The following is a 21,856-nucleotide window of genomic DNA, read 5'->3' as shown; positions in this document are numbered from 1 at the left end:
TTGGTTCATCACTTCAAAAAGCTTATGTAAGGGTTTATTATCACTTTAATGTAGAAATATTGCCAAAACGTTGTGTATAAAACAGGAAAAGGGGTACAGGTGTGTATATAATCTAACTATTTTCCCCCAGATACTTTTATGTTTTCTTGGTGTGTGTTGGTGGGTGGTCTATTAAATAAGCAGACATTGCCACTGAGGTAGAAGATTTGCTTTAGAAACCTTGGGATTTTTTTTTTTTTTTGCTGTGTCCTGCTGTCTTTAGGACAGGTGTATCCCATCAAAAGATTTAACCCCCATTCCTGCACAGGTGACAACTGTAAAATTTTGGATTTACCCTCACATTCTGTCTTGGTGACAATGGTCACAAGGATAAATTGAGAGGGTGGCACAGCAGCAATAAAAACTCAATAGGGGTTCTAATCCCTCCATACACTGCTCTGGGAAAAGCAGTGAGCCAATCACATGTGGAAAAATTAAATTTCTGAGGTACACAAAAAGTAAAAGGTCACCTCCAGGATACCTGGTTTCCTCTAAATCAATATGTATAGGTATGCCTGATTTGAACAAAAACTAGAAATAGAAAGTTCATAAAAATTTATCTAAATCAATATATTACTTTCCACATCATATTTCAGTTATTTCTTGCCTACTCCTATTAATCTGAATGATCTTGAAGTTTGAAAACTTGCTTTGTGAAGAATCCCATACATTTTACTCCCTGAATTCTGTAACAAGTATTCATTATGACCTGTAAGCAGGCACTGCATTTGTCACACATTTCACAGAGCATGCCTTCTGAATTATATGAGGTGCTAGGAGGATGACCTTTATGAGGCAGATTCAGTACAGGAATCACAGCTTGCACGCAGGTACCATGGGATAGGTAGTCTTTAAAAAGTAAAGTAAACCAAAAGAATGAGCAGTGACACAAATTCACTATGCCATGGGAATTTTGTACTGCTGTGTCCTTCATTTCACAGAGCCTAAACCAGGGGTTTCCACTTAGGGGCTGGATTCAATGTATGTGAATTCACGGCGGGCCGCATTCACCTGCTAATAAATGAAGATAATAATATTCCTAACATAATAATATTAAAAGTACAGGTTTACCTCACTTTAAGGTGCTTCGCTAATACAAAGCCAGTTCACCCCCCTTTACATTACACAGCCCCGCACCTCTGGACCCCTTTACATTACACAGCCCCCGCACCTCTGGACCCCTTTACATTACACAACCCCCCTGCACATCACACAGCCCCCCCTGTATATTACACAGCCCCCCTTCCCCAGCTCTGTCATTTCCCACCCTACCCCATGCAGAGAGGGAGACAGAGCAGGAAGCTGAATGGGAACACTGGAGAGACACACAGCATCGCTGATAAGACAGTGGGAGCTTGCGGAGTTAATTTTTCATATTAACAAGCTGGTGATTGGTTGCTAGGACCACCTTGCAACCAATCACCTGGAAAATTAACTCCAGAAGCTCCTGCTGTCTTATCAGCATGTCGCTCCCATGTTCACATTCAGCTTCCTGTTCCCTGCTCCGCTCTGTTCTTACTTAAAATGTCTGCGGGCTGGGTGCATGGGAATTCATCACGTGCACCGACGGGCCAGACATTTAGTGGCGGCAGGTTGCCGACCCCTAAACTATACTGCAGAGGAGGTTCAGGGGGCACAGTCAGAACAGGAAATACACCACATGCAACATAATGACTGCTTGAAAGCAGCAAGGTACCATGGGATGTGTAGTCCATAGAAATTGAAATAAACAGTAGAGGAGAAGCTGTAATGCATGCAAGGAATCCAGAAAGTTGTGGAAAGTGATGACCAGCAGACAGGCAGCAATTACAACATAAAAGTAGATTCTATATGGAATTGACAAATATAACTATAGTTAATATTGATATAATAATGCTGATGTTTTAAAATGAAAGTGTATACTGTGACCATAGATCATAGTTTTACATGTTACATTGCTTTTTGAAGTTTATTGGTCAGCGTTAACTGTATTTGAACAAATGGGCATAAACTTTAACAGGAAATGTACACAAATGTTGCTTAAGTTTAGCATGAAGGCAGTGAGCATAATGCCGCATACACACAGTCGGAATTTCGGCCTGCAAAAGACCGATGAGATTTTTTCATCAGAAAATGCGACCGTGTGTATGCTCCATCGGTCTTTTGCTGGCGGTATTCCAGCCAGCAAAAGATTGCGAGCATGCTCTCAATTTTTCGGTCGGGAAAAGTTCCTATCCGAAAATGCGATCGTCTGTGGCAATTCCGACGCGCAAAATCCCTACGCATGCTCGGTAACAATTCGACGCATGCTCGGAAGCATTGAACGTCATTTTCTTGGCTCGTCATAGTGTTGTACGCCACCGCGTTCTTGACGGTCGTAATTTCAGCGAACTTTTGCGCGACAGTGTGTATGCAAGGCAAACTTGAGCGGAATCCCGTCGGAAAAGCCATCATATCTTTTTCCGACGAGAAAACCGATCGTGTGTACACGGCATTACTCTTTTAAAGTGGAAATCCCATTTAAGACTTAAAGTGATTGTAAGGGTTCGTTTTTTGTTTGTTTTTTTAAATAACAAACATATCATACTTACCTCCACTGTGCAGCTCGTTTTGCACAGAGGGGCCCCGAAACTCGTCTTCTGGGGTCCCCCGACGGCTCTCGCGGCTCCTCCCCACATCAGATAACCCCCTAGGAGAAGCTCTCTCCCGGGTGGGTTACCTTGCGGTTGCGCTCCGGAGTCCAGCATTCGGCGTCCATAGCCGTCGAATGTATGACTCGGCCCCGTCCCCGGCGTCATTGGATTTAATTGACAGCAGCAGGAGCCAATGACTGCGCTGCTATCAATCTATCCAATCAAGAGCCGCGAACCCTGGGCAGAGAGACAGCGCGTCCCCGCTGGGGCAAGTTCCAGGGCTCAGGTAAGTAAAACAGGGGGGCTGGGGGGGCGGTCACTGCCAGGTGTTTATTCACCTTAATGCATAGGATGCAATAAGGTGAAAAAACACAAAGGTTTACAACCCCTTTAATAATGTTAACATAGCTGTTTTTGTCAACAAGATGCATAAATGCAACTACTATTTACTAATAAACAAACCTATCTGCAGCAGGTATTGTATGTGTGCAGATTTCTTTATTTAATAGCAAACCCACTGCTGATCCTGTCTCAACTCTGACTTTCCAGGTAATCTTGCAGAGCATAAAAAGAAACAGCGTGGGAATAGTAATATGTGCAACAAGCTGGCTACATAGACCACAGAGAGGATTGAAGAACTTTGACTGTGGCATGATCTTGGCACATTAAACTGTAGAAATAATCTTGACATATTCACCGTGACATGACCCCCACGGCTTACAGAGTGACTAAATAATGAACTCTAGTTATTCTATTGTCTTCTGTAGATAGTGCATCCCAGGCCTAAGAATGAACAAGCTTGAAACCACAAACACTATTCTAGATGCAATATTACATATGATGACAGCAGCCATTATATTTATTAAACATGAGAAAATAAAATGTTTCAACATGTTCAATTACCCCGCTTTCCTTCTGCAAAGCTTCTCAACACTTTCACAGTACATGCAACCCTAGTATATTGTATACATTTTCTGAATAACTGTTTGGTGGCTTATGGTTTAGTCTAGATGTCTTTCACTGTAAGATGCATGGGTTTGATGAGAAAAATACATAACATGAGAAAAGCGAATGGAAACATCAGAACCGTTAAAAGCAGCAATCTAGTCTCACCTGATTTTGTCCCATCTGCTTCTGGTGTTTAGTGAAAATTTGGGCTGTTCTTTAAAATGTTCTTCCCCTCAAATTCTCATTGGGGATTATTTACTAAAATTGGAGAGTGCAAAATCTAGTGCAGCTCTGCATAGAAACCAATCAGCTTTCACATTTTTCTTTTTGTTAAAGCTGAATCAAACAAGCTGATTGGCTACCATGCACAGCTGCACCAGATTATGCACTCTCCAGTTTTAGTAAATCAACCCCACTGTGTGCCTCTGTATTTTAACCACTTCAGCCCCGGAAGGATTTACTCCCTTCCTGACCAGAGCACTTTTTACAATTTGGCACTGCGTCGCTTTAAATGCTAATTGCGCAGTCATGCAATGCTGTACCCAAACGAAATTTGCGTCCTTTTCTTCCCACAAATAGAGCTTTCTTTTGATGGTATTTGATCACCTCTGCTGTTTTTATTTTTTGCGCTATAAACGGAAAAAGACCGAAAATTTTGAAGAAAAATTATATTTTCTACTTTTTGTTATAAAAAAAATCCAATAAACTCAATTTTTGTCATACATTTAGGCCAAAATGTATTCGGCCACATGTCTTTGGTAAAAAAAAATGTCAATAAGCATATATTTATTGGTTTGCGCAAAAGTTATAGTGTCTACAAACTAGGGTACATTTTCTGGAATTTACACAGCTTTTAGTTTATGACTGCCTATCGCATTTCTTGAGGTGCTAAAATGGCAGGGCAGTACACACCACCCCCCCCCCAAATGACCCCCCAAGGAAATTGCTGAGAGGCATGTTGAGCCCATTGAATATTCATTTTTTGTCCCAAGTGATTGAATAATGACAAAAAAAAACAAAATTTACAAAAAGTTGTCACTAAATGATATATTGCTCACACAGGCCATGGGCATATGTGGAATTACACCCCAAAATACATTCTGCTGCTTCTCCTGAGTACGGGGATACCACATGTGTGGGACTTTTTGGGAGCCTAGCCGCGTACAGGGCCCCAAAACCAAGCACCGCCTTCAGGATTCCTAAGGGCGTACATTTTTTATTTCACTCCTCACTACCTATCACAGTTTGAAGGCCATAAAATGCCAAGATGGCACAAACCCCCCCCCAAATTACCCCATTTTGGAAAATATTCAATATTGTATTCTTGAATAAATAACAGCTGCCTACACTATTGCTGTTAAGCCCTGTCATTTCTACCCTCTGTTTGTACCCTGAACGTACACTAAAAAAGTATTTAAATTATTCATTTTTTTTAAATGATTGCTACTACAATAAATTCTTGGCACATTTGAAAAGTGTCAGAGCGAAAAAAAAAACAAAAACATATTCAGGACATTTCTGCAACACAGGATCATTATCATTACTTATGTTTTGTCACTTCAATAATTATGCAAATAGAAAAAAATTCTGTCGATCGGTCAGGAATTCTGTGTGTTCCTAACTTCATGTAGTGAGCTGACAGCATAGTGCCTTTTCTGCTCCGAAATCTCAAGAATTTTCAGCCCTGCCTGTTGGACTACTGAACTCAGATTATTCCCAGGCACACATTGGAGTTGATTTACTAAAACTGGAGAGTGCAAAATCTGGTGCAGCTGTGCATGGTAGCCAATAAGGATATCAGGCGTGTTCGCAACTCCACGTGCCCGCCAGGAAGCTGACACTCCGCATTGCTAATTACAGGCAGTAAGACATTTCCCGATCCACGGCTGCACAGATCGGGAAATGTCTCACTACCTGTGATTAGCGCTTCGGAGTGTCAGCTTTCTGGCGGGTGTGGGCACGTGGAGTTGCGAACACACCTGAGCTCATCCGTAGCCAATCAGCTTCTAACTTCAGCTTGTTCAATTAACCACTTCAATACAGGGCACTTATACACTTTCCTGCCCAGACCAATTTTCAGCTTTCAGTGCTGTCGCACTTTGAATGACAATGGCACGGTCATACAACACTGTACCCAAATTAAATTTTTATCATTTTGTTCCCACAAATAAAGCTTTCTTTTGGTGGTATTTGATCACCTCTTTGGTTTTTATTTTTTGCTAAACTAATAAAAAAAAGACCGAAATTTTTTTTTTTTGTTTCTGTTACAAAATTTTGTAAATAAGTAAGTTTTCTCCTTCACTGATGGGCACTGATGGGGTTTGCACTGACGGGCACTGATAAGGTTGCACTGACGGGCACTGATGAGGTGGCATTAATATGCGGCACTGATGGGGCACTAATGGGCAGCACTGCTGGGCACCGATATGCAGCACTGATGGGTACACATAGGTGGCACTGATGGGCACTGATAGGTGGCACGGATGGGCATGGATGGGCACTGATAGCTGGCACTGATGTACATTAATGAATGGTACTGATGGATGCCAATCAGTGCCAAACAATAATGTCTGCCAATCAGTGATGCCCATTGTGGGTACTGATTGGCATCCATTGTGAGCACTGATTGGCATCCCTTGTGGTGACTAGTGGTGGGCATCCCTGGTGGTCCTGGTGGTGTCCCTGGTGGTCCAGTGTGGGCATCCTCGGGGGGGCTCCACTGATAATCAATCAGCACAGACTCCCCCTGTCAGAAAAGCAGCCGATCGGCTCTCCTCTACTCGCCTCTGACAGACGTGAAAGAGGAAAAGCTGATCAATGGCTCTTCCTGTTTACATCGTGATCATCCGTGACTGGACACGGCTGATCACGTGGTAAAGAGTCTCTGTCAGACTGACAAACCGCAACTACGATCGCCGCGATGTGTTCCCCCGAGGGGGGGGGTAATAGCTGGAAATTCGGTTAATATTATTTATCTAGGTAACAAATGTATCAGTAATCAGATATAGCACTTTTACCATGCACCACGTACCTACATTTAGCTATTCCACTAAGATTACATTATACCTACTAAACAGTGTATTGCCACATTTATTGAAATACATTCTGTTTAAGAACTGGACTTCACTTTAGCATTAACTGGTAGTAACAGTATACTCTGTCAAACTATCCGATTCCTCTAAACTTATATTATCTATTTTATATTAACTAGCCCTTCACTTTATTTTTAGAAGATCCATTAGCTACAACACCTGCCATCATTGCTCAGTATTCGCTGGACACTACTTGTTAATGAGATTTAAATTTACTGAACTTAGAATTCCATTTTCAGACTATACAATCCACTACCCTACTGACACAGCTTAAGCAGAGCCAACATTTCCCCAGCAAGGATACCAGATTGTGCATCAGTGCAAAGCAGCAGAAGAGCACTGTCATGGCTGGCTGGAGACAATGGAGCACATGAGCTGCTTATTGAAAATACAATCTTCCTTTTTTTAATAATTTGAGATATGGGGCATGTTTAGCTCTTGTGACATTTTTTTTAAATGTGTTCATGTCAGTTAAAACTATTTGTGAGGGCCTGGTAGCCCACTTTTATTAAACAAAGTTCCAGTCCAACAAAAACAGGTTGCCCACTCAGGGGTTAGAATTTCTCACTGTGGAAGTAACTGAAAATACCAAGCCACCTGGCTCTTCAGTCAGCAGCAGTGCTGCTCTTTTTGCTCTCCCCAACCATGGGCTCCTCAGACTCACTCAGTCTCTGCTCCAGCACCTTACTGCTCAGGCCCCACTCCTGGCCTCACTGGACAGGGTTGTCCCAACACCTTGGGCTCTCCTACTCTTGAGACTCATAGGGGTTGATTTACTAAAGGCAAATCCACTTTGCACTGCAAGTGCACTTGGAAGTGCAGTCGCTTTAGATCTGAGGGGAAGATCTAAAATGAGGAAAAGTTCTGCTGATTTTATCATCCAATCATGTACAAGCAAAAATGCTGTTTTTTATTTTCCTTGCATGTCCCCCTCAGATCTACAGTGACTGCACTTCCAAGTGCACTTGTAGTGCAAAGTGGATTTGCCTTTAGTAAATAAACCCCATAGATCCCCTTTCTGGACTCTCTGGTTGCCTCAGCTCTCGATGTCCTCTACTGACCCACTTAGCTGTTCCAACTCTTCGGTCACCTCTCATGGCTGAAGTACACCTCTATACTCACTGTTTTCAGCAACTGAAACTCCAACTGCACTGAGCTATCCCCAACCCTGGCTTATAACAACCCTGCAAACCTGTGCACTCACACAGGTTGCAGGTGTCTCACAAAGTCTGGACAGAGGACCTTTAAGCTCCAGGCCCCAATCTGGGATTACCAAACCCAGAGAAAATTTAAAACAGTTTCTGCTCACAAAACACATGCTGGAGCTTCTGCCCTTTTCAGAAAGCTGTGTGATTTTTCCAACCGTTTTCTTAATTTTACATGGTGGGCAGGACCTCACAATGTCACAAAGGAGGAGATTTACTAAAATGAAAGTACCCAGAACCTGGTGCAACTGTGCACAGTAGTCAGTCAGCTTCTACCTTAAGCTTGTTCAATTAAGCTTTGACAATAAAACCTGAAAGCTGATTGTTCTTTATGTGGAGCTGCTCTAGGGGGTTTTAGTACCCCCCCCCCCCCCCCCCCCCCCAAATAAACAGACCAATGAATCTATTTAAAATATTTTATACATTTTCTGACTTGATACATGGCACAGATCTGCCTTATAAACATTTAAGTGGTTGTAAACCCCTCCCCCCCCCCAAAAAAAAAAACCTGCAAGACAAAGGCATAAGGAGCTAGTATGCTATGCACGGCACAGATCTGCCTTATGAACATTAAAGTGGTTGTAAATCCCCCCCAAAAAAAACACCTGCAAGACAAAGGCATAATGAGCTAGTATGCATAGCATACTAGCTCATTATGAATTACTTACCTGAGATTGAAGCCCCTGCAGCCGTCCCCGTACCCCGCTCCGGCGGCCGGCATCGCTCCCGGAGTTACTACCAGGTATCGCGGGCTCCTGTGATTGGCCGGAGCCGCGATGACGTCACTCCCGCGCAGTTAGCCCTAACGGTTTCATAGGCATCTGTTTTGTTTTGCAGAAGAAACTCATAAAGATCAGGAGATGTATAAAAGTTGTCAGTTGTTACGCAATAGCCCTGATTTAGCAGTGAAAGAACGGAAAATGTTGCCTTTCCATAGTTGCTGTATTTTGGATTGAATTTTGTTCCTCTTCCAGTGTATATGACTGAATTCCAAATGTAGCCAGTTGACGATTCGCATAGCATGTAGGATTTTACGCCAAATCGTGCTATCGTGATGCAATGTATTGTACCCAGCTGAGCCTTCCCTTCTAGGCCATTAGACTTTCATCTATGCTGATATTTTTTTCTGGCACATAGCTCCATTGAAATAAAATTTAAAAAGCTGCGCTAGGATATTTAATGTATATGTCCACAAAAAAATGATATGGAGACAAGAAAATTAAATTAAATATTCGAATGTCACCGCAGTGTTCACACACAAATAAGGAAAGTGCCCAACCACTGTAGCTGTAGATTCTGCTTACCGGACGGCAAGCTTAAAAGGCAAATGGCTATAACCCAGCCTAGGCCTTTAAGCTTGCAGATGACCACAATAGGGATGGTGATGCAGATGGTACGGCTTGCTCTCTTTATTCCGCTAAAGTGTGCATTCACTCAGTTGGGTACTGTGTGCTGCTGAAGACTGAACAAGAGGTCCCAGCTGGATGATATAGCTCCGTTGGAAATTCTTTAGAATCATTTCAGATACTTCCCAAATTTTCTTTAGTTTTGGTGCAGGATGAGTAGTTTCATCAAATTCTTTGTTGTTTTCGAAGTGTAAATATTTCATGATCAGGGAAAATCTGTACTTCGACATGACTGTGCCAAAGAATGGAGTGGCAAGTAATTTATTAGTTGTCCAATACCACTTGTGCAGGGGTTTCACCACCACTCCCTGAAGTATTATTAGGCCCAGAAATTTTCAAATGTCATCTTTAGTCACTGGTTCCCACTTTCTGCCTCTTGGAAAGTCCGATGCGTAATAGCTAATTGTTGCGCTTTGTACTGGTTTGTCTCAGCAACTATTTTTTCAATAACCTCATCGGTCAGAAGTAATTGTAAGCGTGCCAAGGGGTTGTCGTGTTCAATGTCTACTTTCATACCAGATGCTCCAGTAAATGGGAATCTTGAGGGGCGCTGCCTGATGTGTACCACAGTCAATAGAACACCAACTTTGCACATCACTGAGCTCAGTTGCAGGATCCTCGCTGTCGTCACTTTCAGTGTCTGATAAAGAATTTCCCCACAAATCACTATCACTGATTATAATTCACTATCGCTGTTTATCGCTGTTTTCTAGCTGGTCATCCCTGTTGTGGTCATCTGCAAGCTTAGAGGCCTAGGCTGGGTTATAGCCATCTGCCTGAAAAATAGAAAACTAATGCAGCTACTACCAACAGGGCTGGTAAGCTGCAATATATTACATTTTTGTTTTCGGGTTTAGATACACTTTAAATACCACAATGGGAGCCCTTGCACCTGCCAGGTCAAAGGCAATCAGGAATCTGTAGTGCATGGAAAGCGGAAGCAAAACAAATACTCTAATTAGGAATACTCTCTGTGTTAACAGGCTGCTTACCTTCTAAGGATTATTATATTTGTGCAAGTTGTGGTCCCTTCAAATGGTGCATATAAAAAGTCACAGGTGCAAAAGAGACCTGTCCACTTTGTCCAACAAATCAATTTGACTGTAGATTTGAATATATGATTTTTGAAGTTCCAATAAAAAATACACATAAAAAGGAAATACAATGTATTACTGAAACACAGTGCATGCAGCTATGAGCTACCACTGCATGTGAATATGGTCTTTTCATCCGTCTTCTACTAGTCAGACATTATTTTTTTTCCACTTTGACATAAAAGACTGAGAACAGCAGCTTTAGTGCTTTTGGTCTAGACAATATTTGTTATCCAGGGTTTTTACTGCCTTTAGTTTTAATGCCTAGAAGAGACCAACGGTGCATCTGTGCACGTGCAGGTTTTTAAAAAAAACAATGATGCAGAAAAGCGAAGGGGGGACGTAATTTTGGAGTGATTAATCCCACTTTAAGTTTACAAGAATACTTACAGGATCTGCTGGTCCGCAAAACTCTCTGAAGGACTTTGGAGCATTTGGTCCCCGAATTTCCATAGCAATACAAGGGCCAGAACATAATTCATTTAGCATTTCCTAGTGGAAAAAAAGCTTTAAATAAATATCTGTTTCATTTGTAAAAGTATACATTTGTATGTAGTAACATAATGGAAATTTTTCTTAGCTGTCACAGAGATGTTTCAACATTTTTCAGAGTGTCAACAACTTTCATTACACCTACATTCCTACTTTCACTCATTTGCTAACAACTACTGTTTCGGATTACAGAGATGCCTGAACTGGTCATATCAATACAGAAAACAGGGTAATGCATGATTAACAGTTTTGGTGGTTATCTCCACATGAGATGTGAAGGAACTATCAGTTTTGATAGTTATCTTTACATGAGATGTGAAGGAACCAACAGTTTTGATGGTCATTTCCACATGAGATGTGAAGGAACCAACAGTTTTGATAGTTATCTTTACATCAGATGTGAAGAAACCAACAGTTTTGATGGTCATCTCCACATGAGATGTGAAGGAACCAACAGTTTTGATGGTTATCCTCACATGGGATGTGAAGGAACCAACAGTTTTGATGGTTATTCTCCACATGAGATGTGAAGGAACCAACCGTTTTGATGGTAACACTCATATGGGATGTGAAGGAACCAACAGTTGTGATAGCCAAACTGGTGTGGGCAAACAGAACTACAACGTGTCTAAGGTACTACTACCCAAATGTGTGTATATTTTTAGAACACATCAAATTTATATGACCTCTCAAACAGGTACACAGGACTCGCAATTAAACACACTGCTGAAAACTTCAATTTGTAATTTGTTACATAATCAGCAAAAAAGAGAGGCTATATATGCATTGATTATCATTGTTAACTATTAAAAGACATATCTGTATGGTTTATTGTGCCTAATGATGGATATTGTATTTACTGTACTGTATTACACATCTATGTTGGGCATTTTTAGGTGTTTAAAGGTTTATGATGAAGTATGACTCTATATTTTATCTGTGTATGAAATTGCAATGATCAGATCAGCAAATACATTTTATGGCCAGAAGCTTGTGGACACCGCATCACCACTACCTGTTTGGTCAAAAGTATGTAGACACCTCTTCAAATTTTTCAGTTCACGTGCTTCCAGTGATAGGTACAGCTAATACTACAGCACACAAAGACACTAAACAATTGTGTCTTATAACCTTGTGCAAAAAAGACACATTTCTGAACCAGCTGGACTGCCCCTCCCTGTGCACAGACAGATCCATAAAGACATGGTTTGACAAGTTTAGTGTAGAGGAACTTGAGTGGACTGCACAGAGCCTAACCACAACTCTGATGAAACTAAATGGAATACCAACTAAAAGTGAGGTCTTCTCATCCAACATCAGCACCAGAGTTCACAAATGCTCTTTCTGGTTAAATGGGATCAAAGTTCCACAGAAATACTCCAAAATCTTTTGGAAAACCTTCCTAAAAAATTGGAGCCACAAAAGGAGAATGTGCAACTCCATACTACTACCCACAGTTTTGGAATTTGATGTCTAACAAGCTCATGTAGTAATGGTCAGGTGTCTATGTATTGCCCCACTAAATCCTAAAATAAAAATAAAACTTTTACTTACATATTCTGTTCAAATTCTCCGTTATTTACTATCACCCGTGTACACATACCACAGTGCATAGTATGTACTACAGCATTTTAATAGGTAAAAATGTAATTACAATTGATTTTGGTGTTCAGTGGAGAAAGATTTGTGGGTTTGGTAATGCATGTCAAAAAAAAAGGGATTAATCCAAAAAAGGATCAAATGTAATAAAATATCAAGACCACCAAAAGTTACAAGGGATCCAGCAGGTTGGAAACATTCCTGTCTCTGCAGATCACGGCAAGTGATGCTTGAATCAAGATGTTTATAGCTCTCCAAAGACATGACATGACGGTCACCCAATGTGGCTAATACCAATCAAACTAAGAAACAATCATGGGCCTGGGATATAAAGAGGCTTCTCTAGACACCCATGAATGACTGATTTAACATAGAAATTGTATAGGATGGGTTTTGCTGCTTACCATAAGAGAATGCTGTTGTGTAAATTTCAGCTTGGGCTTCTGAGCCCTGTTAACAACTCTTTTTTTTCAACAGAGAAAGAAAGCAAATGTGAAAAGGGACCAAAAAAATATAATGTTCTGAGAAAAATAAAAATAAAAACAGCTATAATACATGTATATATTGTTTTACTTACTATGTACTCAGCTACAACACCTTTGTAAACTTCATAGAATTCTTCAGCATTTGCTTTTTCCATAGTAAACTAAAACATGAAAAAAGGCACAATAAGGCAACCCAAATCAGGTTAAATGATACATGTTCACTAATAATTTTCAATGACATCTACAAGAAAAGCTTGAGACTTTTATAATAATGACGCAAGATTACAGTCTGCAGATCAAAGTAATAACTAGTAAGTGCCGATGGAAAACTGATATGGAAGAGCTAGGATAAAATGTGGAATTCCTGAACAGGCACTTAGTAATTAATCTAGCTTTATAGTATGGCTGCAACTTTATATTTATTTATTACTTTTTTTTTAAAAAGGTACCCAATTGTTCAAGCTTCAGACTTTCAAAGTATAACTTTTCTGTCTGATATGCACATCCATTAAATATTGCATATTGACTTAATCAGCAGATAATAGAAAACAATCATCTAATGATTTTTAACCCATACACTTAGTGTACTGATGTTTTTGTCTTGCTTTTCTGTTGAGATTATTGTTTATCGATTGACAATTAGACTGTCATATGATTCTAGTTATTTGAAATGTTGTATGACAATTGAGTATTAAATCCTTCAAGCAGGCTTTTTATTCATAAAATTGAAATGTCTGTAATTTTACAATGGAAACTCTTGTCTACACACTGTATTAAATTAGCTTTATTGAACAGACGACGTAAGGCAGTATTAAACCCAAAAGCAAACTTTTATTGTATTACAGCTTACCAATTCCAGATGTGCTGGCTGCATAGTTTTATTTTTTAGACTAGACTCCCAGGGGATATACATTCTGGCTCCTCCCTGCTTCATGTGCTCAGAGAAACCCTGCCTGATGGGACAGCAGTGATTGGCAAGTGAGCTGTCACCAGGTGCTGGGTTCTCCCCCATTAAGTCTGGTGTGGGGGCCACCAGCAGTGAGCACAAGAGCACACAGCATCTATCTAAGCCCCAGTTACTGGAGAGAATTTTGCTACAGTCCATGTGAAGAGGCTGTCCATGCAAGGGGAATGGCCCTATCTTCATCCACCAGAACCTACTGACTGAAGACAACAGCAGTGCCAGCCATCGATGCACTCAGCCATGAGCTTTCCAGAATCAGAAGTTGAACTGAACTCAGGAACTCTACTGCCATCTAGTGGCTATTTGTAGTATTGTTCTCATTTTGTTTGTTCCCGTTTCCCCTATGCAATGTTATGTTGACGTTCATTGTTTAGTAAAGTAGAAATTGCAAGTCACCACTGGTCTGATCATTTGGCTGATACTATTACACTACAAATGGCGTCACGAACAGGATCAGCAATGTCAGTCAGTGGTGAGGGGAGCAGCACGACGGCAGAGTCAGACGGCTGCAACACTGAGGGAGTTAAACAGTCTACCATTGCTTCTCTATTGCTGGCAGGATTGTTACTGCAACAGCTGCCTAAGTACACAGGACCAGATCAGGATTTAGATGACTGGATTAGGAGATTTCGGGGCTTGATATGGTCGTATAGGGTTCCACCCGCACAGCAGCACAGCAGGCAGATCTGGCCATTAAAGCCCTTGATGGGGAAGCAAGGAAGTTAATTATGCACCTTCCAGCAGAGGACCAGGATTCCCTGGACAAGATAATCAGCCACTTGTAAGCAGTGCACAGTCCAACGGTTGCATTAGGGGACCTTAGGGCTCACTTTATCAGTAAAAAGCAGAGAGATGGAGAAGGCAATCCACAGTACGCTCTGTAATTGCAGGATATAGCAGCCAAGATCTGCCGCAAGGAGAGGCGGTGACCAGGACGCACTGCGTGGAGTGACACAGATGTAGCTGAATGATCAGTTTGTTGATGGGCTTCTGTCGGACATAGTTAGGGAAAAGTTTTAAGAAAAGGAAAAAAATAATCCAAATTTAAAATTCCATTACTTATTAGAGGCAGCTATCCTGTGTACAGAGCAGAGACGAACCAGTATGGACATCCTTGTGGCCAGCATAGGCAATAAACCATACAAATTGCCATAAACTGAACAAACCGCTCCATGGGAGGCGGCCATCCTAAAACTGACAGAAGGGATGACCCAGCTCCAGACGGAACTATCCACGCTGAGGCGTAAACGAGACAATTCAAGGGAGGACACCCCCTTCCTGGAGGAAGCGAACACCCACCTGCAGACGATCTAGACAAGAGAAGTCACTCTCCCCATGTTGGAGCTATCAGAAAAAGAGGCATTGCTTGAGAGATTTCCCTGATAGAATACAGAGGGAGCCGTTAAACCCAGTGCGCCCCACCGCTAGGAGTCAAGTAGTGGGGTGGCCCAGTGGAATGACTCCCCAGTCGCACACAGAGCACATGGTGGTCGATTGGTGCACGGTTACTTTGATGGCTAGAAGATTGAGTGCCTCTTTGACACTGGGTCGCAAGTCACCATTCTACCAGAACCTTTGTTCCAGCGGTACTTCCCGAAGCAAAAAATGAATCAGGATACTCCATGGGTCTCACTGACAGCTGCCAACGAATTTCCCATAGAAGTGGTCGGATTTACCTGGATGAAAGTAAAACTGTGGGGGCAGGACCTTGACCAAAAAGGTGTGGTGGTCACCCGAGCGTCCGGAGAAAGATGACAGCAGGTTATATTGGGCATGAAAATTATCCAGGGCCAGAAGCCTGAGCTTTTGAAACATTGCCCTAGCCACCAGGGACCACCTAAGTAGATCAGAAAACTGTTTCATGCCTTGGAAACACTAAAGGACTCTGCCTCAATAACGGCAAACATCAAGGAAAAACCTGGTGTTGTGGGGGTTCTTTTCGGGACAGAAATCGCAATTCCTCCCTGCCAAGAGCTTCTACTTCCCATCGGTGTGTCCCAGTCCTAGTGGAACCCTTACCCTCAGATATGGCGCTGTTTGTTGCTAGAACCCTCACAGTAGTTTGACAAGGCACTGTGTTAGTTAGGATGCGTAACAACAAAACTACTCCACTTCGCTTGCCCCCAGGGACACCAGTGGACAAACTGCCCCTAATTACAGGTGTGATTGCTCCTAAAGTAGACCACATAGAGCTCCAGAAATTCCATAGACGACGCTATGTAGCAAAAGTCAGTGTTGCCAAATGGTCAGCAGGAACAGACCAAGCATGGGCAGGAGAACAGATACTCCCATTTCCACAGCTGTCCACTGAGGAACTGTCACCCACTCAAGCGGAAGCAGTAAAGCCATTTGTGGATAGATGGTCAGAGGTGTTTTCACAGGGGGATTTTGACCTGGGCTGTAGCAATGGAATTGAACATGAGATCTCAACAGGAGAGAGTCCACCCATCCGGGAGCGCTACAGAAGTATACCCCCTCACCTTTATCAGGAAGTCAAGCAGATGCTGGAACAAATGATGCAACAGGGTGTAACTGAAGACAGCACGAGCCCATGGGCGGCTCCCATCGTCCTAGTGAGGAAAAAGGGCGTCAACCTCAATTTCTGAGAAAATTTTAGACGTTTGAATTCTGTCACTACTGGAGACACCTATCCTCTGCCGCGAATTAAAGAGTCCCTAGCTACCCTAGGTAAAGCCAAGTTATTTTCTATGCTTGACCTAGCCAGTGGGTATTGGCAGATCCCTGTCACCAAAGCAGATCACCCAAAAACTGCTCTCATTACTTCTATCAGACTATGGCAGTTCAAAAGGATGCCTTTCGGGTTGAACAATGCACAGGCTACCTTCCAGAGGACAATGGAGCATTGTCTGGGAGATATGAACTTAGATAGCATCCTGATTTATCTAGATGATATAGTGGTGTTTTCTGCCACCTTTGAAGAACACCTTGCCCACCTAGGTGCTGTGCTTGCCCGGCTACACCAGTATGGATTGAAGCCTAAACCAAAGAAATGCCACCTGTTCAAAAAAGTGAGATTGAATATCTAGGACATGTCATCTCCAAACAAGGAGTGCTTCCCAACCCAAAGAAGATCAAGGTCATACAGGATTGGAAAGCCCCAACAACTGTGACTGAAGATGGAGCCTTCCTAGGGTTAGCAGGGTACTATCTAAGTTTCATTTAATTTGTTTCATTTGTTTCATTTCATTCACTATGCTCATCATGCTGCTCTACTCCATAAATTACTACAAGGAGTAGACCAGAAAGGGAGCCACAAGAAGGTGGAATGGGGACTGGAACAGCAAAAAGCGTTGGACGTCTTGAAGCAGCAGTTAACGTCAGCCCCTGTATTGTCTTTTGCTGATTTCTGTCTTCCCTTCCAGCTACGGACTGATGCCAGTAACCAGGACCTGGGGGCCGTGCTCTCACAAGTGCAAGGTGGTAAGGAAAGGGTTACTGCTTATGTCAGTCGCAGCCTTCATGCATCCGAGAGAAACCCTGCAAACTTCAGCTCCTTCAAGCTTGAACTGTTGGCATTGGTGTGCGCCATCACAGAACGTTTTGCAGAGTATCTCACAGGGGGTAAGTTTGAGGTTTGGACGGATAACAACCCCTTAGTACATCTCCAGACAGCCAAACTTGGTGCTCCGGAGTAAAGATGGGCGGCACGTCTAGCGAAATTTGACTTCTCCCTGCATTACCACCCAGGAAAAGGCAACCAGGTGGCCGATGCCCTATCACGGTACCCCTCGGTACAACCACAGCAAGATGTGGATGAGGAGGCTGAAGAAAAAGATATTCCACCCTTGATGGGGCAAGACCTAAGAGTAGACCATGGATGGATCTCATCCATGTACTGGAAGAGTACAACCGGGCAGAAAAACAGAAGATTGACCCCGTGATTGCCCCAATAAAAGAGACAGTGCAGCTACGGCAGTGGCCTAGTAGAAGAGAAAGGTCAGAACTGCTACCAGAAACACAGAAACTGTTGAGTGAATGGTTCCGTCTCATCTTGAGAGATGGTGTATTGTATTGCAGGGTAATGTTCCCCCATGACTCATTAGTAACCTGGCAGGTCATGTTGTCACAGGCCCAAGCTCAACTAGTGGCAGAAAGAATTAATGTAGAAGGAGGACATTGGGGTGTCTACAAGACATGTGCCTGGTTTAAAAGGCAAGCCATGTGTGTGGGGCTCCTCCAGTTGATCGAGCAAGTATGTCAGCATTGTGTGGTATGCTCAGTGACGAAAGGGGCCTCCCATGACTTGGAACACATCTGCCCCATTGGAAGTACTAACAGTTGACTTCCTCACCGTGGACATGTCCTGTGATGGATATCGCCATGTCCTCATTATGGTGGACCACTTCACAAAGTTTGCAGTAGCTATGCTAACTCAACAGTATGGAAGCACTTCTGTCTCCTTTATGGCTGCCCTCAGAAGATACATTCGGAACAAGGTCCCCGCTTTGAAAGGGAGTTCTTCCAGGAGTGGTGTCTCCCATACCACCCACAGTGTAACGGAGCATGTAAGAAATTTAATCGTACCCTGATACAACTGCTGAGAGGACTGGCCCATGAGAAAAGAACCAGTTGGACCCATTACTTGGCTGAATGGGTCTGGAAGTATAACCATACGGTGCACTCAGCCACAGGCTGTTCCCCTTACCACATTATGTTTGGTCGTACTCTTGGGGGCCCCACAGACCATTGGGGTGTTGTCCCCACTGAAGAACTAGAGTATACTCCAGCATCTTGAATTCGAGAGTGGAGGCGACGGCTGTCAGAAGTCCAACAGTTCATTAGGGATCTAACTTGGGTGGAACAAGAAGAGTCAAGAAAAGAGGTCTATGACCTAAAACCTGGAGACAGGGTGCTGTTTGGCGCAAGAGTGCATATCAGCAGGGCAAGCTACAAACTCCATGGGAGGAAGTGCCTAGAGTTGTGTTACAGCAACCCATTCCAGGTGTGCCAGTCTATGACATTCAGAAAGAGGGTACCCAAAACAAGCCAACACCACAGGCTCCTTAAGCCCATTAGAAACTACGGAGAGATTCCTGAGACCTTGTCTGGAGGACCAGAAGAACAGGCTCCAGAGACACCAGTGTAACCACCATCAGAGAATCAATGGTGGTTACTCCCTCTTCCCTCACTACTATCTCCAAGGTCTGCAGAAGAATGTGCAGGTTCAAAGGGTTCCATGCAGCCCAATGATTGACCGGCTTATGTTCTTACTCCCACTGTGGAGGCCTCTGGCCCATTGTCTACTGAAACGCCAGAAAGTGAGCATGTGCCTTTGACTGGTCCTGACGAAGAACCTGAACCTTAGCCCTTGAGATGCCCCCAGAGGCTTAATGAAATGCCAGAAAGGAAAGATGTGCCATCACCTGTTAATGGAGGGGAGCCCGGAACTCAGCCCTTAAGAGGCTTAACTTTGGGAAACCACATGAATGTTTTGCGCAAGAGGACTTTGTATGGTCTGTAAACTTTCCTGGAATCGCAAGTTCAAGTGGGGTGGAGTGTGGCGGAGTGCCCGTCGGGTGCAAGTCCCTTTGATTCAAACTCCCACAATCCTCTGGGTTCCCAACATCCCCTCAGCTCTTGGACACTCCCAGGGAATATACATTTTGAAACATAAATATATATGTTTGGTTGTTGACAAAATCCCAAAAGGTCTATAGCAAAACGTGTACTCCCACAGTGCCAGAAATTCTGCAGCAGGAAGAGGACAGGGCAGCCCTGCAGTGAAGATGTCACAGTCTGGAGTCATGCTTGGAGGCCAGTAGCTATAGCAGCGGGGCAGATATTCACACAGGTCACCCTGACTGATGACATGGGTTCACTTGAGGTGCGGGATCTAAGCACTAACTGGTATTCACCAGAGCGCCTGATGGTGGAGCTGGGCTTTGCTGTGTGTTAGTACCAGGTCGCGGTCCTCAGGATAGCCCCACCAGGAGGTGAGCAAGCCAGGGTTCAGTAGCAGATATAGCAGGTAGGGGTCAAGCAGAAGTGTAGTTGAGACACAAGCCAAATGTCAGTAATCAATAGTTGCAGGTTGGGATTCAGCAGAAGCGTAGTCGAGGAAAAAGCCAAATGTCAGTAACGAAAGGTAGCGAATATCCGGTTGGCAGCAGAAGAGACAAGGGCGAAATATTGGCCGGTGAAGGCACAATATTCTGGCGACCAGGAAGTGGGAGGAGCAAAAAGTTCAAGACAAACAAGATTCAAGATAAGATCTTTCAAGAAATGTGAATGGGTTTGAAAGGTGTGAATGGGGCCTTACAGTCCACTGAGAACAGGGGGATGCAGCTGGCAGGTTTTATGCCTGACAAAATGAAAATAGTTTAAGAGAGACGCACAAAGGAGTGTTCTCTGGATAATAGAGTAAGACAAGCGTTCTTTGGAGTCTTAGGCGAGATTTTTACATGTCTAAATGGCTGACAATATCACTTTACTTCTCCTTACGAAAAAAAATGTGTTTTTGCCTTGTAAGGGGAATTCTCTTTCTGTCACACAAGAGTGATCAAGCTCTCAATCCCTGGGTGATATGCTTTTAGAATGCTATCACCCAATGTGTCAGGAATAACTGAATGCTATTTTTATTTATTTATTTCAGGTACTTATATAGCGCCGTCAATTTACGCAGCGCTTTACATATACATTTACGCAGCGCTTTAGAATGCTATTGACACTACTGCTTTTCACACAGTACTCTGAAATCACCTTTAGAATGTCATCCTGTTTTTTTCTAGGCTACATTAATTTAAAGCTTTTAGCAGTCGTTTAAAACATGTAACTCTATATTATAGAGAAAAAGTACTTTGGTGCATGCAATCTTACCATTTGCAGTGCAGAAATTTCAAAGCCTCCGTCCAATATGTAATTAATAATTTTTCCTGTTAGACCTGTATGAAAAAAACACACACAAGACATATGAGATGTGTATGGTATACCAGACATACAGCTATATTTAAATTCCATTTATGATTTAGTTTGAAAAATAATCGCCCAGCAGTACACAACATAAAAAAGCAGCTCTGGCTGCACTACTCACTTCCTCTCCAGAAATGTCTGTCACAGTAATTACTTTCCACCACTAGATGTCCTCAGTTTTCCAGGTTAAGTGAAGCTGGGTGTTATATAACCTGAAAGACTGAGGACATATTGTGAGTTTAGGGTGTCACAGAGCAGTGTGAGGAGCAAGAGGACAACAGATTCACCATATTTCCTCATTATGTGCCTCTTATTGCTTTAAAAATCCCAGCGCACCAATGGAAGAACTTGATATAACCTAAACTGCCCAACCCTGTCCAATAAGGCATTTGCATTGTACAGGAGAAAGACAATTGATGGAGCGTAGCCAATAAGTTCAAGTGATTGTAAAGTCTAAGTTTTTTTTTTTTAATAAAAAACATGTTATATTTACTTGCTCTGTGCAATAGCATTACACATAGCGGCCGTAAACCTCCTCCCCTGGGGTCCCCCGTTTGCGCTCTAGGCTCCTCCTCTTCTTGGAGCGCCCCCATAGAAAGCTGAAGACAATAAATCTACACTAATAAGGCAGCTTAACAAGTTTTTCTTTGTGCACAGCATGCAAAGGGGGATCTGTGACTAGTGACAACGATTTTTAAGTCTCTTTCTGTATGTCTGATGTCAGTTGTTTTGTTAGGAAATGTATTGGGGGTAAAGGGTCAGTGTCAACGGCAATCTGTGCAATTCTGGATATTGTGTTATTCCCACATGCACACAAATTATTTGTTTGAAAGCTCCCATGATGGGGTCCCTTTCCACCCTCCTTAATCAGAAGTTGTGCCCATACCCACAGAAGTCCTGTCAAAAACAGGATAGTTACCATATGCATTCAGTAATACTTTTAATAACAGATCAGTTACTATATCAGAGATCCATCCACACTAAACACTC

The 21,856-nt window shown here is 42.8% G+C and overlaps 1 protein-coding gene across 1 annotated transcript in view; it reads right to left on the bottom strand.

The window, feature by feature from the left end:
* Nucleotides 1–21,856, bottom strand: part of NME7 (NME/NM23 family member 7) — a 251,231-nt gene that overhangs the window by 71,423 nt on the left and 157,952 nt on the right. Inside the window, exons 8-10 of the mRNA XM_073615633.1 lie at nt 20,774–20,838; nt 13,065–13,133; nt 10,787–10,888 (exon numbers count right to left, since the gene is read on the bottom strand). Coding sequence (XP_073471734.1) covers nt 10,787–10,888; nt 13,065–13,133; nt 20,774–20,838 — 236 coding nt within the window. The remainder of the gene's footprint in view (nt 1–10,786; nt 10,889–13,064; nt 13,134–20,773; nt 20,839–21,856) is intronic.

This window comes from Aquarana catesbeiana, linkage group LG02 (assembly GCF_042186555.1).
Source record: "Aquarana catesbeiana isolate 2022-GZ linkage group LG02, ASM4218655v1, whole genome shotgun sequence".
NCBI lineage: Eukaryota > Metazoa > Chordata > Amphibia > Anura > Ranidae > Aquarana > Aquarana catesbeiana.
This window is presented reverse-complemented; position numbering and strand designations above follow the sequence as displayed.